Source organism: Pelmatolapia mariae, linkage group LG1 (assembly GCF_036321145.2).
Source record: "Pelmatolapia mariae isolate MD_Pm_ZW linkage group LG1, Pm_UMD_F_2, whole genome shotgun sequence".
NCBI lineage: Eukaryota > Metazoa > Chordata > Actinopteri > Cichliformes > Cichlidae > Pelmatolapia > Pelmatolapia mariae.
In genome coordinates this window covers 17021805-17044416 of record NC_086227.1, presented here as the reverse complement: position 1 = coordinate 17044416, position 22612 = coordinate 17021805, and the positions used below count along the sequence as shown (strand labels likewise).

The 22612-nt window shown below is 42.1% G+C and overlaps 2 protein-coding genes across 5 annotated transcripts; one reads left to right on the top strand and one right to left on the bottom strand.

Moving 5' to 3' along the window:
- Positions 1–1283: 1283 nt before the first annotated feature.
- tmco3 (transmembrane and coiled-coil domains 3) lies at positions 1284–11920 on the bottom strand. 2 transcript variants are annotated; one of them, XM_063474117.1, is made up of 15 exons: positions 11809–11920; positions 10929–11081; positions 9080–9396; positions 8123–8290; positions 7590–7769; positions 7299–7499; positions 7067–7195; positions 6855–6947; positions 5526–5712; positions 4340–4457; positions 4057–4252; positions 3776–3926; positions 3584–3663; positions 3343–3492; positions 1284–2725 (listed from the first exon to the last, which is right to left on the bottom strand). In XM_063474117.1, the coding sequence occupies exons 3-15, from the start codon at positions 9335–9337 to the stop codon at positions 2612–2614; spliced, it is 2025 nt and encodes a 674-aa protein (XP_063330187.1). In that variant the 5' UTR covers positions 9338–9396; positions 10929–11081; positions 11809–11920; the 3' UTR covers positions 1284–2611. The 2 variants fall into 2 exon arrangements, with proteins under 2 accessions (XP_063330187.1, XP_063330196.1); XM_063474126.1 differs by having other exon boundaries at positions 10929–11078; positions 11809–11917.
- A 37-nt stretch (positions 11921–11957) lies between these two features.
- Positions 11958–18170, top strand: dcun1d2b (DCN1, defective in cullin neddylation 1, domain containing 2b). Of its 3 annotated transcripts, none has more exons than XM_063474148.1 (7): positions 11958–12062; positions 13805–14021; positions 14101–14269; positions 14427–14557; positions 14643–14725; positions 15006–15102; positions 15649–18170. In XM_063474148.1, the coding sequence occupies exons 2-7, from the start codon at positions 13847–13849 to the stop codon at positions 15726–15728; spliced, it is 735 nt and encodes a 244-aa protein (XP_063330218.1). In that variant the 5' UTR covers positions 11958–12062; positions 13805–13846; the 3' UTR covers positions 15729–18170. The 3 variants fall into 3 exon arrangements, with proteins under 3 accessions (XP_063330218.1, XP_063330210.1, XP_063330226.1); XM_063474140.1 differs by lacking the exon at positions 11958–12062 and adding an exon at positions 12798–12884; XM_063474156.1 differs by lacking the exon at positions 11958–12062 and adding an exon at positions 12981–13065.
- The last annotated feature ends 4442 nt before the right edge of the window (positions 18171–22612 follow it).

Sequence of the window (22612 nt, the reverse complement as noted above, 5' to 3'; positions counted from 1 at the left end):
TAAGTTTCCAAGTAATTTATTAATGTTGTTGCCAAATAAATTGTAAGATCTAGAAATCTGAAGGAGCAAAATTCAAGTGTTATGACCTCCAAATGTGTCCTTAGAAACAGTGGATAAATGTATTTCAGCAACATAATGAAGAGTCTGAATAATAATGAATAAAATGATATGAACAATTATATGGTTTTGACTTTGGGAATGAGCAAAATCAGTACGGTCACTTTTGAATAATAAAAATCTGAGTATCAGCTGTAGAGTGTCTGTAACTGGCTGCCGTCTCCTCGGGATAATAGGATGATGACAGTGAGGAGGTTTCTCAGGGATGTGCTGACTGCAGACTTTGTAAGTTATCAGCTTACACATTGCAAGCATGCTGGTGTGCACACATACAGAGACACAGACGGACACGTGTAGGTGTGTCTCACATTATTATTATTGAGGTTTCCTGAGGTCTCGTAAGCCCGCTGTCGTTTTCTTGGAAAGGATTACCGTGTTTGGTGACGAGTGAATGTTTTAATCACGTGGACAGACACACATGAACGCTTCTATAAACATTCATGTGGAACTAAATATTCCACAGTCAACTGTTAGTGGTATTGTAACAAAGTGGAGGCAATAGGGAACGACAGCCACAACAAGGTAGGCCACGTAAAATCACAGCAGGTTCGGTGTGGAAGAACTTGACTGGCCTGCACAGAGTCCTGAGCTCAACCCCACACCTGAGCCGGGCCTTCTCATCCAACATCAGTGTCTGACCTCACAAATGGATGAATGGACAAAAATTCCCACACATTTCCTGTGGAAAGCCTTCCCAGAAGAGATGAAGCTGTTAGAGCTGTAAATGGTTGACCAACATCATATGAAACTACGAATCTAGAAGGATGTCGCTCAAGTTTATATGCGTGTGAAGACATACGAGTGTATGTAATAAGATCCTCCACACCATTACACCATCTGGTTTTGTCTTTCAGATCATTCTCTGTAACCACTAGAGACGGCTGTGTGGGAAAATCCCGGCATCCTGATCTGATGCTTGGTTTGAACTTCAGCAGGTGGTCTTAACCATGTGATTGGTTGATTAGAGATTTGCATTAGGGTTAGCAACTGAACAGGTGTAGCTAATAAAGTTCCTGATTATTGTATATTTTTCAGAAATGAACCTCTTAAGCAACTTTTTGTGTCACTACAACACAACTTCAGTGAATTAATTGCCAAGTTTCCCAGTGCAATTACTGGATCAAAGGAAGAAAGCAAACACGAGACCAAATAAATTCTTCGTTGTCATCTTCTTTTTAATAAATAAAATGAATTTAGCAGTTTAGAAATACACAATCATGAACGAAAACAGCACTTCTTTATGACTTGAAGTGTCTGCCATGACCACCAACACACATGTATGTAAATAGAAAAGAAAGAAACAGTCTGCATATTGCAGGAAAGTATCTGAGAATCATATTAAAATATTCAGTAACATGGCTGTTGGACACACATTTACATTGCACTTTATGGAATATAAGACGCTTACAGCACAAGATGAGCAGGAATACACTCCTCAAAGTCTTGTTTTTAGTGCAGAGAAGTGTTGAGCAGGCACATAAGTTTGACATTCAGGGTTAACTAGTGCATTTTGTATTCAAACGTAACGTCAGCGAAGAGTTGTCATTAGTGTCTGATGCATTTCTGCTCCTAAAATCAGGTATTGTTTGTTAGTAGTGTGATGTACCACGGTGTTCTGACATTTGCCGAGAAAAAAGAGTAACAAACTACAGTCTTCAGAGAGTGCTATTATAGCAAAATTCACAGTAGCACGATGATCAGAATAACCCACTTCTGATTAAATACAGCACACAGAAGGTTTTTACGTCAGTCAGAAGCACAATCTGTCATCTACGATAACCAAGAGCCGAAGAAGACAAAGTGAACAGTAATATAGTCATCTAGAAGAACGACGGAGGTCGTTTTACATAATACAAAAAAATACTTCCCAAATATTTCACCTATTCATAAGATCACAAAACAATATATGGAGGTGTGTTGAACTGTCATGTGATTTCTACATGGAGGAGGCAAATCTAAGGTTCAAGTTGCATAAGTGACGGAATGACTGATGAAACAAGTGTCTGAAAATAAGAAGAAAGGCATTTCTGACATCAAAAGCATCACAGCGTAAAGGATCTCTTATCTGTTGTGCTTCTCCTCAAAACATGTGCTTTCTATCAAAGTTTTTTTTGTAAGTAGCAGACACCACCGAGCCTTACAGATGTTTCCAGAAAATCAAAGCGGTTCAGTGATGTTGCGGTTCTGTAGATTACATGTAAAGCTATTTCAGCATGTGATATTAAAATACAGTATAGTTTATCTAGCACATGTTACACCAATTTGGACCATACCTAGGATGGAGAAACTTTAATGAGGGCTTTTTTTAACAGTCAGAAGCAGGCTTTTATTAAGGACCTCAAGTCACTCTCCTCTAAAGCAGCAGATTGAGTCAGTACAAGAAGAAGAAGAAGAAAGAGGGAGATTTGGTCCTGCATAAATAAAACTTCTTGTTATGCCACTGTTATCTCTGCAAAACTCAAACGAGAACCCTTTGGCGCTGAAGTCAGTGTGGTCATGTGACTGGTCTGCGTTCGGTGCGGGGAACCCATCTGTGTGTGGTAACCTTCCAGAGCAGCGGAGCCAGCAGCAGACTGAGAGTGGTGACGCTGAGGACCAGCAGGTACACCTGCACAGAGCCAGAGAGGCAAACCAAATAAAGATCCAATAATCAGATGGCAAAATTTCATTAACACAGACTTTGAATAATGCTAATTTAACACTTTTTTGATTTATTCCACAATGATACCCCAGGAAGAAAGATGGATGTTCTTAAATGCCAAGATATCAGTGACATAGTCGGTCATCCTACTCACGATTCTTTATGATGCAAAGATTACTGCGTCATTATAGGATTAGCTTAGATGGGAGATAAGAGGTCTTTTTGCTAAAAACTGACCAATGCAGTTGGTTCTTGTGATTTGTAAATAGACAATGGATGATTGACACTACAGATGAAGACCTGCCCAGCTACTGTTCAAACCTGTCTTTGTGAGGGGCAGCCAATCAGAAGAAAACTGGCTGAAAGGGAGGGGCAAGTCAGCTACAGCTCAGAATAAGATAAACGTATTGACCTGGAACAGGGTATTATAGGTCTCGTTTAATTCTGCTTTAAACAATCATTAATAAATGATTATTTAAGGCAGAAGACGAAGCAAACAAAAGTCAAATTGAGCACCTACTATATTCTCCTCTGTCTGAATAGTAAAACAGATGCCAACACTAACATAAGAGGTAATCACTGACCTCTCTGGAGATGATGCCAGCTCGACGCGCACGACTGCCCAGGACGAAGGAGAACTCGCTGACCTGAGCGAGGCCAGCAGAGACGATCCACTGTATGTGCCGAGACCCTGGAGGCAAGATTGCTGACAGCACGAGTACAGCCATCATAAACTGGAAGGAAATAAGGAGTCAAATGAAGCAGAAACTGGAGCTAGACAAAGAAAAACAAAAAACAAAGACAAAACACAGGAGTAGTCTGTACCTTCATAATGACGAGTGTGAGAGTTAGCGCCAGCAGGATGGTGAGTTCATACAGCACAAATGTCGGGAACACGTGGAAACCTGCAGCATCACACAGACACACACTTACCATTCAGTAAAGTCTCACGGTAAACAATACAAAACTAACACAACACCAAGGTCAGATCAGTCACATGATTGCGTTCAGGCTAACCGATAGAAGCAAAGAAGATGATGGCAAGGAAGTCTCTGATTGGCTCGATGCATCCCATGACCTCTGCTGTGACCATGTGACCCTGTGAGGACAGCAAAGCTCCAGCCAGGAAACAACCGAGCTCCATGGAAACATCCAGCACCTCAGTTACCTGCAGCATGAGTCAGCAAGAAAAGAACCAGCACAGACACACAACGGGTTAGACAAGAACACGAAATACATAATAAGTGAATAAAGTGAGATCTTTATCTAAAAGAAAAAGTTAAAAACAGACAGCATACTGTCAGCATGAAAAAGACAAAAGCTGCCATCCCCAGCACCAGGATCTCCCTGTTGCCTTTGCTCTCAGTGTGAAGCTTCTTGTAAAAGGGGCCAATCAGGAATGATCTGAAGAGCAAGCAGAGCAGCAGCACAGCAGCCAGCGACACCAGGACCTGGGCCAGGAGATAGAGCACGTGGAGGCTGCCATACAGAAAGCTGCGGTGCACAGAGGGAAGAGTTTACAATGCTGTGTGCGTGTTTACACAGAGCACACATGCAATAACCACAGAAGGACCAACACACCCGTCCAACTCTCCACTTTGTGCCTGGATCAGAGTCGGCATGACAGCAATGAAGAGGCCGAGCTGAACATCTTGCATCACCAACATCCCAAGGAGAACGCTGCTGTAGTCCAGCTCAGCTACCACACACACACACAAACACGTTAATGATCACTGGCTAAGGAAAACACTCCTAGTAATCAGTATTGTGTAAGCGGATGTAGTGTGATATTAAATTTGCCTACATTAAAATGTGTAAATTACCTAGAGTAATGGCATGGGAAAAGGCAAGCTGCTCTTAAATGTAAAATAAATGTGATTTTTCTTCACTGTGAGCAAAAATCATTTACCGCTGCTGTGCTAGCAGAAGTCAACACAGGCATGCAGGTCACAAAACCCTACTCAGCTATATACTACCAGAGGTAAGGGAGGATCTGCTGAATGCTGCTGTAACTGGTATCTGAGGTATGCTTAACTTTCTGGAATGTGGCCAGAGGGATAAATATACATTTTCTCTGTTTCTTATCTTTGAGAAGGAGGTAGTGAAGAGGAAAAACCTGCTAGTCACATCTTATAGCATTTAAATGCAACCTGTTCTCTTCATGTAACAGACACACACGGTCTGTTTCCCTCAAATGCTTTAAACACTGTAATGAGAAGACTTTCAAAACACTTGTGTGAAAGTGCATTCTTCTAAGGTTTTATTATAGAACATAACCCCTTAGCAGGTCATAAACTAGGTTAGTACAACCGCAAGCAACATCAGCCTCAGGTAAACAACAATACAAAATATTATACCATATCATTATTTATTGAACAAAACTACAGGAAAATGCAGAAGCAGTGTGTGGAAAAACTAAGCACACTTTCCTGCTTTCATAGGAATTAAGAGGTAAGTAACATTCAGGTACTGCTAATCAGATACATTTAACTGATCATCAGCAAGTGTGATCACCTCTATGAAAGCAGGATTTTTGTCAGTTTGTTGGTCTTGAGCGTTACTCCTGCTAAAGGTGGTTCTAAAACCTACTGAACAATGGATCACCACATACAGCTTCTGCATTTTGGCTTCATTCTTACAAAATACACAATGACGCTGTGTAATGTATCATGTGTTATTGTTCATCTGATACTGTATTTACCTAATTCTAGGACCTGGTAATAACCAGATGATTGCTTTATTATGTCCTGACACATAAAACACAAACCTTCCTTATCTCCTCTGCTTCCTCCTGCCAGGAAGCGGGACACCAGAGGAGTGCTGGACAAGGACAAACAAGTAGAGATGAAGACAGTCTGGGTGGGTCGAATATGCAGGACTTGTCCCCACAGCAAACCGGCTCCTACCATCAGCAGACTCAAAGAGCAGGAACCCTGAACTGAAATCTTCCATACCTATGCACACATAGACAGGTTGATGACTGGATGATGACTGTCCATAACGTAAGTAACAGAGGCTATAAAAACAAATGGTATTAAAATAACTAGACTGTGAGCAATAGTGGATTTTACAGAAACATTCTAATACGGATGTGGAATTAAATCTAGATGTATCGGCCAATATTCTTCAGCATGTCCGCTGCTACTTAAACTTTTTCTAAATTATGCCAAGCATAAAAAAAAGCTTCTATATTAGCACAAACTGGACAATAATTACACATTACATTGGCAAACATCAGCTGCTAACATCCAATATATGTCTGCGTAGTTTCTCAGTCATCCAGGTCACTGTTGTTTAAGGAGGTTAGAAAGAAAGCGACCAGACTTCTTTAAGTTTTCTTTTAAAATCATTTCTCTTCTCATCCAAGAGGCTTCTTCACTTCTAAAACCAAAAGGTTGAGAGTCCCAGGTATTTAAATCCTTGTGCAGGTCTTCAAAAAAAGTAAAGTCCAGTCGCCTTCTTTTCAGCTCTTCTAATATACCAATCAGGCTCTAAACCAGGGGTCTCCCACTCCAGTCCTCAAGGGCCGCTGTCCTGAAACTTTTCCATGTGTCCCTGCTGCAACACACCTGAATATGATTAGTGGGTCATTAGAAGGACTCTATAGAACCTGACTGCATGCTGAGGTGACAATTCAGCCATTTAATTCATGTTCCAGCAGCTCATCAGTGAATGAACATGGTGCAATAAAAGTACATTATTCCAAACACTTACATTTACTTAAATTTACATGAGTAGGGTTAGGAGTTGCCACTTCAGCATGCAGTCATGTTCTATAGAGTCTTGCTAATGACCTACTAATCGTATTCAGGTGTGTTGCAGCAGGGACACATGGAAAAGTTTCAGGACAGCGGCCGTCGTGGACTGGAGTTGGAGACCCCTGCTCTAAACCAAACATTGAAGGACATAAAAGTATTGTTTTAAAAGTTGCTTTCACAGGTTGTGATACTGATGTTGGTTAAATTGTGTCATGCTGCACCACCGCAACACAACACACAGAACAGTTTGACCATGTCATTGGCATCAGTGCCAGACTTGTCTTTGCCTTTGCAAACTGCATTTGTATTATTCCAAAAGGAAAATCCTCTTCATTTACCTTTCTGAGGCGCTCAGGTGAGAACTCCAGTCCGACCACGAAGAGAGTGAAAAACACACCCAACTCCCCGAGAGTCTCCACCTGAACCATAGACTGCAAGAAGCAAAACCGAACACTGATATAAACAACAAGCACAGAAAGTAGAAAAAAAGACTGATTTGAAAAAAAAAATTAAAAATTACAGTCTCGCTCTCACACACGCACTCACACACCTTGATGCTGTTGAGCCCAGAAGGACCAAGCAGGACCCCACAGATGATATATCCAAACATGGGAGGAAGACCCGCCAGAGTGCAAATCCAGCCACAGGGCAGAGACAACATCACCACTGAAACCAAGTCCTGCACATACATGTTTAAAAAAGGCCGTCAATACTGACTAAAAATGACTCAAAACAAATGAATACAGTGTATCCGCTTCTTATGCGTGCGAGGAATGACTGACTTTGATAAAGTGATGGTCGGCTCTCGGCATTGTTGAGTCTCGCGGTTTAGTCAGAACATACTGGTTGTTCTGCGAGTCAATGAGCATGCTCAGTCCCAGGTCATCCTCCACTTCCTTTTGCCTGGACTTGTTCTTCCTCTTGCTTCCATTCTCTTCGTCGTCTTCCACTCTCAGCACGGCCTCTACATTCACTCCTTTCATCTACACAGCCGGGAGCATGGAAGGAGCTACAATCACTATCATCTTCAGTTTTTGAGTAACCACAATATGTGACAGTGACTGTCTGCAAACCTGCTTGTTGTTGTCAAAGGCGTGCTCTTCGATCTCCTCCTCAAGTCGGTCGGCTGCCTTCCTGACATCCTCCAGGATCTCATCCAGGATGGACAGAGTTTTGTTCTGGGCCAAAGCGTTTTTAACAGCTTCCTGCTGATGCTTCTCAGCCGCCACCAGCTCCACGTACTCCTGTTCTTCCTGAAGTGAGATAAGAGGGGCCATGCATGTGTTAGGAGAGATGAATGTAGGAAATGTGTATTAAAGATTCAGTCTTAAATTTTGAGGTCTGTAGGTTGGTCATATCAACAGTTTTATATGTCTCCTATATTCAGACAGGATTAACTTATTTGATAATAAATTTACATTTTGGATAGTCTTTTTTGGAAGGATCCAATTCTGCTACAGGTCTCTTCCTGTTAAAAGACAGTTTTTTCTTTCCACTGTCACCAAAGAGCTTGCTCATAGTGGGTTGTCTGATTGTTGGGCTTCTGATATTTCCCTGTCCTTTGAAGAACTGAGATACAAATATAATGAAACACAGCTGACTTCACCTTTATGGCTGCCTCCCTGAGGGCCTCCAGCCTTTGTCTGCTGCTCTCCTTCATGTTGACCACATCCCTGTAGTCTCCCTGTAGCGCTCTCTGAAGGCTGTGCAACGCCTGGAACACGAGGTGCTCGCTCTCATTCAGCTCCTTCTGCAAAACCTCCAGAGTGTGAACCTTAATGCAGACAAACAGAAACTTGTCAATCGGTAAAATGTCTCTGGTCATCTTTCACTGAAGCCACCGTGTGCAGTGCAGTTTACAATTCTTCATCGGAGACTGGACATGACAAACAGGACAAAACAGATTGTGATGAAGCAGGTTACAATAGGATGAAGGTGCATTTTATGTGACTGGGGTTGATATGTTTTAAGAAGAAAAAGAATCTTTTATTGTCATTATGTGTTTACACTTGGTAACTCTTGGCACACATCAGAAGAGGCACTTAAATACAATAAAACAACTGAATGCACACTATCCGTATATGCAGTATAAATATGTACAGAAAGTCACATGTCGAATTTAGATGGATGTCACAGCTCTGGGGAAGAAGCTGCCTCACAGTCTGGTGCTGCGTTTTAGTGAGTTAACTAGAAGGCATTTCATTCAGATTCGTTTCAGACGTAAACTAGAAAAAAAAGTTTTTGAAGATTTGAAGAAAGCACATTAAATTTAAATGCGTTTTCAGCTAGGTCTGGTATAAAAGTATAAAAGTGGTGCTTAGCTATTGCTCCTGTTAGTTGTTTTAATCAAACCAGTCATCTTATTGCTACATGCACAAATCATAGGAAACATGAATTATAAGCATGCACAGTCATTCTGTGCAACGGTCAGAGAGGCAAACAGTTTAGAGACCTAAAGAAGAATTACAGGTTATGCAAAAGTTAAATGTCTCTAACTCTTCAGTGGCTAACAATCTGAAAGGAGCTCTTGGCTCCATCAGATTGCTTTTTCTCAGTCTGGTACCTGGAAGTGTTTCTCAGTCTCTGAAAGGCTCCGGTCTTTCCTAACAGCATCGGCAGCAGCCGCCAGCTTCTTGAAAACCACATTTTTCTGACGTAGGAGGCCCACCAGCCGCTTGCAGTTACCAGCCACCCAGCTCTGCCCGTGTGCGGCCCTGTTACTTCGATAGAGCTTGACGGCATGCTGGGCCACCTGGTCTTTGTGGACCACGGCAGATGCCCCTGCCAGGCTGAGGCACAGCAGCCAACATACAGCCTGCATCCAAAGTCCTACTCGTGTCTTCACCAGGGTGTGAGGGGGACTGAAGACGGGTGTGAGGCCTGGATATGGAAAAGGTTTTTTTTTAAAAAGTAAAAAAAACAAAATAGCATGACAGATTAAGATGGGTTGAGTGTCATTGTTTGGAGAGAGAAAAAATGAATACATTCAGTTTTTAATACTATAGTTTATAGAGATTAAGTAAAGTGAAGCTACTTCAGGGAGAGCTAGTGAAAGTGCACATCAAAAGAGTTTAAAATCCAGTTTAAAAAAAACAAACAATAAACTTCACTGCCCAGCTGAAACTTAAGCTTATTTCAGGTGCGCCATTGGGGTCGTCACTTTGGGTGGATCCTAGAAATCTGATTTGCCACAGATATTTATGCTGGATGCACTTCGTGATACCACCCTCCCAGAGATTTATGTCTCCTCCTTCCTGGTTACAAACAGAGGATCTTTCAAATGTTAGGCAAATGTGTTAACCGCTACACTATGGAGACATAACTGTCCCAGAAATGCAATTAGTCTTTCTAGTTTTTTGCCTCTTTACCTTGTATGCAAGTATCTATTTGTGATTTTAAAGATCTAGATTTCCAGTAGGTTTAGTGCTGAGCTACAGACAGAGTGCTTATTAGGAAAATATGGAGAAAGGTACAAAAAAATTGCTTGCGTATTTTTGGGGGTATTTTTGGACTGCAACATGATCACAGACAAAGAGGAATGCCAGCTATGCCTTTTAAAGCAAAAAGAGTACTTGTCTCAAAATTTACGCTCAATTTATTAGTTACACCTGTTCAACTGCTTGTTAATGCAAATATATCTATATATCAGCCAGTCATATGGCAAAAATTCAATGCATTTGTTGACATGGTTGAGACAACCTTCTGGAACTGAAACTGAGCATCAAAATGGGAAAGAAATGTGATTTAAGTAATCCCCTTAAAACCGAACTACCACCTACCCATCTCCCAATGGCTCCTTCCTGTAGGATAACACACCATCTCACAAAGCGCAAATAATCTCAAACTGGTTTCTTGAACATGACAATGAGTTCACTGCACTCAGATGGCCTCCACAGTCACCAGACCTCAATCCAGTAGAGCACCTTTGGGATGTGGTGGAACATATGACTCAGATCATGGAGCCATGTGTGATGCTGTCATGTTAATTTGGACCAAAATCCCTCTCCCATGTTTCCAGCACCTTGTTGAATCTAAGCCATGAAGAATTAAGGCAGCTCTGAAGGCAAAGTGAGTGGTATTATGTGAGATACAGTGTGTACTTATGCAACCTGTATATTTACTATTGCTATACCAACAGCCTGTTCAGTCTTTAAGCAGGGTGTGGTGGCAGCTGAACATGAGGTCCGTCTTGCTAGCAGTTCTTATTATTAAGCTTCACCTTAATGTGACTGAATGCTTAACCTGTAAAAAATTCCAGAGCTGCTTCCTCTGCTGCCTTCATCAAATACGCTGCAGTATATATAGTGAGGAAAAGGATTGTATTTAAAAAAGAAACAACCAAAAAAACAAAACATCCAGGTTGCTTTACATTTAATCTTTAACCACACCAACACTGAATACATTCAACTCACAGCCAAGGCAGTCTGCACTGTTGTGAGCATGAGTCAAGCTGAGAGATGTTTACTTTCCAAACTCCTCCTATGTCCTTCTTCCTTTGGGCTAGGCTGCAGACGCTCTGCCACTGCAGCTAGAAATCAGTAATACCACTGTTCCGTCTTGAGCTGCTGAAATGGACAAGCACACATACGCACACACAGGTTCTCAAATTACGGCATTACAAACTTTAAAATAAGGCGTGTCAGCCTCAGAGAATTAAATATAAACAAAACCAGAAGTGCATTTCCCCTACATTTCCTTTCACTTTACAAAGCCTGATCTATGAAAAAAGACCACGTATACACCATGAAAAACTAACAATGTTAAATGACTATATAACAGGTTATGTATGTTAAAAACAAAACACCAATGCCATTATAAACAGCCTCCGTTCTATTATTATTACTGACACAGTAACATTAAAGGTTAATGTTATATTTGGTTTCGATAGAGTAGATTTTTTAAAATATAATACATTGCTTTGTATGACAAAGTCTTTGTTGTTGTAGTGATGTAAAAAGAAATACTCAAGTAAAATGAAAATGTTCCTTCCCACAGGTGATCTGCACTAAAGTTTGGACTCGTACCTAAAACTTGAAGTTTTACCTTGTCAGGATGTGCATAGTCGAATTAAAAAACACAAAAAAATGGAGCACAGACGTGTAAATGTAAAATAAAACGGGGAGGACATTTAGCTATCTTAATAACACACACCTCCAGGTATGAATGACATACCGAGGAAACAGCACGGACAGCCAGTGAAATCACCCATTTTCTTCACTGTCCCAAACACAGATTATTCGACTCCTATGAGTGGGTATATCAGCAGAAACAGATGAGTAAAGAAATTACTACCTGCGAAATGTGTGTACTGTCCTGGCTCTCAACTCCACGACTGAAGGAGCAGCAGCAGAAGAAGGAAACAATCGTGCTGTTGTGCCGCACTACCACCACCCCTCCTCTCCTGCCACATAGCTGGAGACAGCGTCGGTGCAGGCGTTCACCGGTTTTTACTTGGCCACCAACTTCATGTTTACTCCGACCTCCGGGCCGTCGGTAGCAGTGTCGGTGCAGGCAGACAGGAAGGGGTAACGATACTTTTTTTCCAGGTAGGTACAAACGACCCAGTTCCTAAAATAGCTGAGTTAGTTCTAGTGTGGCTAAAGTTGAATAGGTAAAGCTAAGTTAGCTTCCAAAATTGCCCGGAGCTGTCAGACCAGCTCCAGCCAGCTGAGTCCACACACACACTTGTGACACAGCCGTTAACGCTATCTCAACTTTGCTAACATTAGCAAAGAAATGACGGTCGTGTGTGTGTGTCGACAGCGGCTCCCCTCCCCATTTACACCAGGCGCAACTAAAACTAAACAACCCCTCCTCTGCTTTCAGAACATATTCCTGTCGAAAAAAATTAAAGATCCATCTTCAGATTACTTCCGAAACATCTTTATCAGATTTGATATGGGAGTTGTAGTTCTCAGGTGTTTTGCGTTTTCGACTCGACTCTTGCGTCAAGTGCTTTTACGTTATGGCAGCGCTTCTCCGTTTTTTCTTTTATTTTTCAGTTATGACACATTTTCACTGTTCTGTAAAGTCGTATTATTTCGGTGAAGCGAGAAAAACACCGTTAAATTAGCTCCACACCTAGTTCTATGACCCGTCCCCCTCAACAAGGGTTATACTCACGGTGTAGTATCGCAGTAATAGACGTGGAGTAATAATGAGACTTTTAGGCGGTGTCAGAGACGTTGCACAATATTTAAGAATAAAACAAGTATTTTACCGAAGCGGGGGTTGTATTTTGAATTTCAGCGGTGCTGAACTACATTACCCATGACTCCAGTTGCCGTACAGTAGCCCATTTCTTTTGCGCATGCGCGCCTGAGGGAAACTGGATCTCAAGTTGGCCAAAACAGCGGGTGATAAAAATGGTAGGTGAGATTAAAAATGAGAAACCGTTAGAGTTGTTTATCCCCGTTTATGAGCTCCTCAGACAGTAACAGTTGCCTCTGACGCTCAGGGGTCACCGCAGTGTGCGGGGTCGGGGTGTCCGCGGCCAAGTGTCGCATCGTCAGAGGAGATGTGTGTCAGGAATGTGAGGGGAAACGGAAGGTCAGTTGTTGATGTTTTTGAGACGGGATGCATGCACTTGCGCCACGTATCTTTGCCTTTATGGGGTAGCTCGTCTGCGATGCTGACCCAGGTGAGGATACCCCGTGAAGGATCATCACCGCCCCCCCCCCCGTGGCTAGAAGGACCAGGTCGACGAGCTGTGGCCTGCCATAGTGCGTTTGCTGTTTGATCATCGGGTAGGTCAGGTCTGCAAAGACGGGCCACATGATCAAACAGCATATTCGTGGACTAACCGAACCTCGTGGCCGTGCATTTGCAAGTGCTAACATCAGCGCTGTGGCACACCTGGTTTCCAGCCTTTTACTTTTTAATTACATGCAAAGCTTAAAGTAGTGAGAGACAGCACAGCAAGTTTTCTGTGGAGTTTCTAGTGAAAGCCTCCACTTGAAGGGAAGTCTTTGCACTCTAGTGTACTCTAATAGCACTTACCCTGTATGTTTGAATGTTGGTGTGCAGTTTGATGAGCTCCTCATGCACGGCAGGATTACCAAAGCTGGCAAAGTGGGGGACCTGTCCTCCATTACCCCAGGACTTAGAGGGGTCCAGAATTTGCAATGTTGGTTTGATGAGCATTATTTGAATTTATATGCAGCTTGAAATATTTTAATTACTTGAAAGAATGGCCTGTGTCTATCTTACCTTATCACATTTGATACTCTTTCCTATTTCATTTATATTTTGGCCCCTGCATTCACCTGCATCCCTCCTTACTTTCCAGCACAAGCTGAAGTCATCACAGAAGGACAAAGTTCGGCAGTTTATGTCCTTCACGCAGGCAGGCGAAAGGACAGCTGTGTACTGCCTGGCACAGAATGACTGGAAACTAGAAGTCGCCACAGACAACTACTTCCAGAACCCAGACCTCTACTACAAAGAATCCATGAAAACCTCAGTGGACCGCAAGAAGCTGGAGCAGCTCTACAACAGATACAAAGGCAGGTGTCAGGGATTGAAATCGGAGCGATCCGCTCATCCCGTCGCGCTTTTGCTCATTATTTTCGGCTGTTGTTGTAGATCCCCAGGATGAGAACAAGATAGGCATCGACGGGATCCAGCAATTCTGCGATGACCTGATTCTAGATCCGGCGAGCATGAGCATACTGGTGGTGGCGTGGAAGTTCAGAGCGGCCACGCAGTGCGAGTTCAGCAGGAAGGAGTTCCTGGATGGCATGGCTGAGCTAGGGTGAGCAGTAACTGGCTTTGAAATCTACTTTGTGATAAACTGTACTGCATTTCTGACATATGAGTGTATGTACTGTGCCGTTTGTCTCTGTAAGACGAGTCATACGAGTATTTAAGGTTTCATATTTCAGACTTTACATCATCATCATGTCCTACAGGTGCGACAGCCCTGAAAAGCTTAAGGCCATTCTTCCCAGACTAGAGCAAGAGCTGAAAGACTCAGGAAAGTTCAAAGACTTCTACCAGTTTACCTTCAGTTTTGCCAAGAACCCAGGCCAGAAGGGGTTAGGTAAGAATGACATTGTGTAGGGAAAACACTGTTTTTAATCAAAAACATGAAGCATCCACCCTTAAACAGATTTTCTGCTTTCTAGACCTGGAGATGGCCGTGGCTTACTGGAATCTAGTTCTCACAGGTCGGTTCAAGTTCCTGGATCTGTGGAACCGCTTCCTGCTGGTGAGTGTGGGATGTTCTGTTGTCTCCCCGTTCTTTTCAATTTTGGATCAGTGGGACATTTTCCCTGACATTTCAAGCATGCTTTGTCCATCTTGTTGACCTATATAAAAGAAATAATCCAATCCCCCACATTGATTTTTGACAGTTCAGAGTTATGTCACCTTTAATCGAGGCTGTTTGTTTGTTGCCTTTGTAATTTTTAAAAAATGTGGGGTTTTTTTGTTTTTTTTTATGATCACAATGAAACTCCAAACGTTTCCTGTTGCTTTGCTGCATTCAGGAGCATCACAAACGATCGATTCCCAGGGACACATGGAACCTCCTCCTGGACTTTGGCAATATGATTGCAGACGACATGTCAAACTATGATGAGGAAGGTGAGCTAACGAGTCTGGATGAAGATGATTGGTGAACACATCGAAAGCTCATCAGTTGTCACATTAAATACAAATAATTCAGGGTGTTGTCTCTTTGTCTGCCCCTACGCCAGCGCCCAAGTGACTTGAAGTACTGTGCAAATGCTTTGAGACACCAATAATTGCTTTCTTTTGCTTTAAATGAGCCAGATTTTCTAGTAGTTCACATTTCTTAAGCTAAATCTATGATAAAGGCCAACAATAAGACAGTTTGACAGGTATAAAATTCTATTTTTTCAGCAGCTTAACAGCTCTTAGCAAGAACTGGGTATATCTCAATAGGGTGTGTTGTGAATCTAAAAAAAAAATGAAGGAAAGTGGACAAGTAGCGGGCAAAAGAAGTGGCAGGCCGTTAAAAACTATCTACAGCAGATTCACTTCCTTTAAGGCCACCCTTACTTTTATCTAACTTTCTTATCTCTGATGTCTTGAATCGTGATTTCACTACTTAAATCTTGTTTATTTATATTCCCTCTAACATATTCCTCTTCTGCTTGCTCTCCTCAGGGGCCTGGCCCGTCCTGATCGACGACTTTGTGGAATTTGCTCGGCCGATTGTGATGGGGACCAAACGCAACGTGACATAATGTTTGTCCCGGCTTCATGCAGCGGATAGAGTTTTGCGTTTCTTCCTGTTTTCTTTTCCTGAATGAGGTTTTTGATACAAATGAGCCAAAAATTAGACTACTTCTAATTAAGCCTGACTGCAGCTTTTTCCATTAGGATTGTTCTTCCAACTGCATACGATGCCTCTGAAAGGGAGAGACCCGAACTTTTAAAATGGAAAGCAGGACGGGAATCAGCCAGAAAGAGAACTTTTTTTTCCTTTTTTTTAGTTGTTGTTTGCTGACAGAAACAGCAATGTGAAGAGGATGTATACGCTCAAACTTCTCACCGACAGGTGTAAAACCACACCTGTGGACTTACTAACCAGCAGCCTCGGTACAGTGACAGTCAGAGAGTCGGGTTGGAAGTTAAACTCTGCATGTTTTGTGAGCTAGTGTGGAGTGGTGCCATGATGTGTGTGTGAGTGGGGGTGGTGCTATTAAGATGATTTTCACTGATGTTGCGAATGCGTTGCTCTCCAAGTTACAGTGAGAGCAGACAGAGGAAGTGAGCTTGAGTGTGTGCGCGTGTGTCTGTGCATATTGCCTTATTTACAATACCATCCCACATATCTTTGGTTTTGTTGATATGTAAAAGGCTGGAATAATTCACCTTAAACTCCACATCTTGTGTTCAGAGATCTAGGTAGAGAAGCACGTTTGTTGAGCACCAGCAGAATCACAAAGGCTTTATCGATCTGTTACAGTGGTGTCACTTTCATTTCATCACACAAACCCCACTGATCTCTGTCACTAACTGCAGGCTTTCTGTGCTGCTCCTGATAGCTCTACCTCCTGCAGAGGCTCAGAGAGGGAAGTCTGTCTTCTGGATTAGGAATAACCAAAAAAAAGCATCGTAAAAGGAAATGAAGTTGATGAGATAAATATGTTACTGCTGTTTGGGGCATTCTCAAGTGAGCTGAGCAGCTCACAGGTGATGGCAGAGAGAAGTGCAGCAGTCAGTTAATGTGACTGCTCGTATTCAGACTGATTCGGTCGTTAGGAGACGTTAGCAGGTCCGACCTGGTTAGATTTTTGTTGTGACTTCTGTGGCTCGCTCAGGCCTGAAGCTGGCCGATTATGGAAAGGAGCTTTAGAAGAGCAAAAACAGGTCGTGGCACTTTTTTTAGTTGTGATTGGTGCAAAAGCAGCATTTGGGATGCTGCAGCATTACACTTGTTGGTTTTATGTCTTGACTTTAGCAGCAATTAAAAGTACGAACACAGAGAGAAGCTGAGGGGCACCCTGACTGTTTCCTGTCATCCCGGTGAGGATGACTTGTCACCTCTACAAACTGCACTGAAGTACACTTTTTCTGTTGTAGGATTATACATTTTTATTTAATCAGATGGCACTGTGTGGAGCATTGGAGTTATTCGCGTCTCATGGCAGTAGCTTTCTCTCACGTGCTAAAGTTTTTATAATGAAGATGTGCATCACAGCAAGGAGTATTTTAACTGATTGTTTACACGGCTGGAGGTTGCTTTTTATAGATTTGGTTGAATTTATTACATAGGAGAACATGAGCACTGCTCAGGCTGCCATCTAGTGGTGGCAGTGGGCTATAGCATTTCTCACTTTTCTGTAGTTTAATGAAGACTTGAGCCTTTTAACACTTAAGAGATCAGTGCAGCAATGCTTATTATGATTATGATTATTATGATTATTGTTATTATTGTTATTAATAGGATTAACTGTTTCTCTTTAAGTGTACCTAAAAACACTCTACATCCCAGAGTATGGCAGAAGGTACCAGAGCTCAGGTACCCGTCACCCTCACCTCAGTCAGAGTGAGCTGTGCGGCTTCCTGTATTTGTCAGTTCTGGTTCTGTCATGTGTTGTCACTTCAGTTAAACCATGTGTTGAAAAATAGATAGTTATTCTCTTGGATCTGCAGCTACCTACAGGGGGAAATAACTTGACAACCTGGTGTGGAAATGCTCATATTTATGTAAACACAGTCACTCATAAACTGTGGTGGTGGTGTGTGTGTGAATGTATAATTTTCTTTTCTTTTTTTTTTTTTAAGTTCAAGGTAAATCGGGACTGGATTGTGGGTTCACTTCCAGACTGATTAGTGCGTCACAGTGTTTGCCATTGTAATTAAGTTAGACATGTTGCTTTAATAACATAGTTTCTGTCCTGTCAGCATCGCCACCGTCAGCCAGGGTGGCTGTTATCTAACACCTGTAATTCTCCGTGGTTCAGGAGTGACAAAACAACTTCCAGTATTTAGTGTTCTGTTACATTCGGTGCATTTTTAGTTGTCGAATGTGCGATCGGCTGTTTCTAGTCATACGCACGTGGTCATGGTCTTTAAGACAGTGTTATTTTTGCTGGCAAGAAAACAGGTATTTACAGAGTAGTGTTTTTGCTGCAAAAGCATACCGTACATTGTTTTCTTGAAAAATGTTGTCAATAAAGCATGTTGTTTTTAACAGTCTTGTAAAAGGTGGGTTTTTTTTCACAACTATTTGTAGTTTTTCATTTTAGTTTAGTTTTAATTAACTACAGTTGCCTTGATCCGGTGACCTTTGTATATTTACCCCTCACTTGTAAAGTTTTCAAAAGCTAGTTGGTGATGGGCAAAATGCTTGAGGACTATGAACTATGAACATTGAAGTTTTATTGAAAAAGGGAAAATTATGTCACTGTAATGTGCTGGAGAGGAGTTGGAGTGCCCTCTGCTGGACAAACTATCCGATGACCCCATTGTGTAATGATCCCATGCCTCCTTGTTTTACTTTTTTCTTTTAAAAAGTTCTTTCAGCTCATATTGAACAACACATACCAATTTATTATAATAATAATAATAATAAAAATACATTTGTGTTATATAAAAGTTGTTTATGTCCAGTTGCAGTTAACACAAACCCAGCACAGTGATTTCAGAGATGTGTTAAAAAAAATCAGCGGGAAATGAGAGGGGAAAAAACATCCTCCTGCTGAGGACGAGTTGCCCATCATGTTTGAGTGTATGTAAAATGGCTGCTTGTTAACAGTTGCCTGTTATCAGCTTGCATTCCTGCTGTATATCATCATGATCATGGTTCTTCTGGTAATGCTTTGTCTAGTGTTACTCTGAGTATAATAATAAGGGCAGCTGATGAATGTAAATAAGGGTTGGGTGTGGCACATTTGTGTAATCTGCAGTCAACCAAGTGGGGATTAAAGAAACTGAGAACGGGTCTCTACCAGTGCACATAACTGAAGCATAGATCAGCTGCTGATGTCAGAGGAGATGATTAATAAAGATGCTTAAAACATTGAAGTAGGGATTAAAGTGTTGAGCTCTTGAGCTTATATGGTATCAGGGGGTCATTGATGCTCCCCTCTTACTCTTCTCTCATGGGACAGGAAGGTTGTCAACAAGGTCCAGCACCAGCTGACAAGCTTGCACTCGAGCCCACAGCACATTAGCATCCTCTCCAGTGTGTCCGGCCCCTGTTACCATTCCACACCAAGCCACCCAGCTTTTCAGCTTTGGTACCGTGGGGATTGCCTTTTTAGGAGACACCTGATCACTCACCACCGCCCAGCTCAATGAAGCTGAGGCTGATAACACGATGCTTTCGTGTTTGCCCGCCCTTAAGAGTTTGTCTGCTAGAAACTAATGAGAAACTACAAGAGAGCTGCGAGGATGGGGAAGGCAGCAGAGCTCTGATGTGTCAGGAACAAAGGAAAATGGAAGTTTCGACAAAAACCTTGAGAGCTGGAGAAGCTTTTTGAACTACTTTAGGATGTTTTGGGGCAAGACAGTTTGATCTGTTTCTTGTTTTTTGAGGCTTTGAGGTAGTAAAGTACACCTAAAAGGACCCAGATCAAAAAGCAGCATGGAGAAATTCAAGGCAGCCATGGTTTTAAGTGCTGTAGGAGACGCCTTGGGCTACAGAAAGGGCCGTTGGGAAAGGTGCACCTCGGGAAAGATAATCCAAGAGGAACTGGCCTCTCTGGGAGGACTGGCAGTCCTAAAACTGGATCCTGATAACTGGCCCCTAAGTGATGCTGCGCTGATGCATATGACCACAGCAGAAGCACTTGTAACAGGTATGTTTGGGATTAATGACAATTAGGATTTATGATTGTGATTGTCTGATCAAGATAAAAACACATATTTTACACTCAACGTCACAGAAAACCAATAATGGTCCATCTTTTTGTGTTCACTGGACGCAACCCTGACTTGATTCTAAAATAGACACGTAGCATCTGGCCTGTTCAGACTGGCTTTAATCTCTCTGTGCTCAGAGGGACCAGAATAGCTGCTTCTATACAGGCAAAGGGAGCTGCTAATCACGTTTTGGCAAATCAAAACTGAATGACAAAACCTCACATACCATGATCCATCTCTGCCGCAGGGGGATCAAAGACAAAAATCTTAACGGGAACCTTACTATGCAGGCCCTCACCCAAATGCCCTCTTGAGCTCCCGCAGTGTGGCTCGAAGTTTCCAGGACAGAAGAGTCCAAAATAGACTACTTTGGAAAAGCCTGTCCTCAGCTCCGCTGTCGGGAACAATAGCAGGCCTGACTCCTCCGTAATCTGCTGGTATCATGTGTGCCTGCAGATGCGGCTCAAAGCCAGTGACAGTGGTCCTGAGAAAGAATGGTGATGACATATTTTGAGATTAGCAAGCTCTATTTAGCAACAATCCAGTATGCCTGCACATATGCACTTATGCACACAGACACACAGCAGCCAGATGACAGCACATGGAGTGTAATGTATGCTGCGCTTCTCAGTGTTTGCCCTGTCACTGGACTTACAGGAACAAAGTAAAAGCAAATGTTACAGCAATTATTACTCATTAAAGTCATATTGTATGAATTACATTACACAGTCTTCTTTAAAGCAGTGAGTAAAAATTAAATCTGAAAGAAAATAGTTCATATTTCCCAGCACCTTCTTTCCACACATGCATTGGAGTGGACAGACTTCTTTATGAGTGAAAGTCTGAGTCCTTCATCACAAGTTATGAATCACTGACTAAAAGGTGGTTCTTCTCTGTCCACACGGACACTCTCTAATCCACACACTCACAGATATACAGTCCACAGATTCTAGCACACTGTCTGCGGGCTCTGCTTGTGGCTCCCAGTTGACCTCATAGTGTGTGGAAGTGACTCCATGCACGCCGCTGCTAATCAGCGGTGTGGCAGGCTGTGGCTAAATTTAGCTCGTCAAAGCACCACTCAGCTTGTCTTCCACGCCAGGCTTGAATGACTCTGACTCGGGGGTTTTGTGTGTGTTTCCAGATTACTGGTGTCTGGAGGACCTGTACAGAGAGCTGGTGCGTCTCTACGTTGAAGCCATGGTGTCTCTCCAGGGCCGAGTCCCTGATCCCGCCACAGTGGAGAACTGTGCTCATCTCAAACCTTACAACTTCCTGCTTGCCTGGCATACACCTTTCAATGAAAAAGGTCACTGGAGATTTTAAAAAAATATATATGTAAATTGTATTCATGATCACATACAGTTCACATGCAGTCATCATGGGCATTTTGGATTTTTAATAATTTCTTGTTCTAATGTTCCAGGTTGAAATTATTGTAAGTTTGAATTTATTTTCTGTAATTCACACAGGGTCAAAAGTATACATACAGGCTCACTTATGTCTTTAAACTTGACAAGGCCAAGGTCTATTAACTTCTTGCTAGTGATCATGGTTGACTGTAACAGGTAGTTTCTCTTTGTGAGAATAAAAAGGATTTATTTGACAGGACTCATTGGATTGACCAATACTCAAAACAATGGGGAGCTCCAAAGAACTCAGTGAAGATATTAAAGGGGGGAACTGAAGATTTATACAAGTTGAAAAGGTCTCTTGGAGATATTTCTAAAACAAACTGCAGGATCTAGGATCATCAGTTCAAGCAACCAAAAACGGCACATACCGAAAACTGCTGGAACACCAGCTTCGTCATCCACAGTGAAGCCAGTTTTACATCGCCCTTGATCGAAAGGGTGCAGACCAAGAAAGAAGTGCCTTCTCCAAAACCAACACCTTTAAGCTGGACTAAAATATGCAGCTATCCACATAGACAAGCTAAATCTAAATGGATTTAGCTTGTCTATGTGGAGAAAAGTCTAAATGTCTAAATGGAGAAAAGTTTTATTTGACCACAATGACAAGGACAAATGTAAGAACATTGTACCAACTGTCAGGCATGGTGGTGGTAGCATCATGCTCTGGAGCTGTTTTCCTGCCAGGAATGATAGTACATTGCACAAAGTGGATGAACGAAGTAGAACTACCTCCAAATTCTTCAACGTCACCTAAAATCAACAGCTTACACAGTTAAATTAATTCTCCCAATAAGAGTGGTCAAATATTCAGACAGAAATATGCCAGAAGTTTGTTGATGGCTACCAAAAACGTCTTGTTGAGATGCAACTGGATAAGGGACACTTAACAAAATATTAGTGGGGGTGTATTTATATATATTTGACCCTGTGTAGATTGAATTTATTTTGGTTTTTGTCCAAACTTGTGCACCCAGTTTTGTTTTTTGTTTTTTTAAGTTAGCAAACATGCTGTACAATCATTTGACCTTGGACAAAGAACAGTTCAAAGAAATCCTTAAAAGCCTCAAAGTACCATGACATTCATACCCATGATGAGCTTATGTACGTAAACTTCTGACCACAGTGGTTGATACAGTACAGAAACGTGTATCTGGATACATGTCTCCATGTTCAGGGTCTGGGTTCGGTGCAGCTTCCAAGGCCATGTGTGTGGGTATGAGATACTGGCAACCAGAGAGATTAGATAGCTTGGTGGAGGTCAGCATTGAAGCTGGAAGAATGACTCACAACCACCCTACAGGTGACGATGTTAACAGCTTCTAACCCTAAGAAATCTGTCA

Bases quoted from the DNA above. Each gene is read 5' to 3' on its own strand.
- tmco3 (XM_063474117.1), bottom strand. From the start codon at position 9,337: ATGCAGGCTGTATGTTGGCTGCTGTGCCTCAGCCTGGCAGGGGCATCT. The intron at 6,948-7,066 runs GTGTGTGAGTGC...TGCTTCTTGCAG, and splicing joins CTGGGCTCAACAGCATCAAG to TCTATGGTTCAGGTGGAGAC. The intron at 4,458-5,525 runs GTTTGTGTTTTA...TGTGTGTGGTAG, and splicing joins AAGCAGAGGAGATAAGGAAG to CTGAGCTGGACTACAGCAGC.
- dcun1d2b (XM_063474140.1), top strand. The intron at 14,270-14,426 runs GTGAGCAGTAAC...CATGTCCTACAG, and splicing joins GATGGCATGGCTGAGCTAGG to GTGCGACAGCCCTGAAAAGC. The intron at 15,103-15,648 runs GTGAGCTAACGA...TGCTCTCCTCAG, and splicing joins GTCAAACTATGATGAGGAAG to GGGCCTGGCCCGTCCTGATC.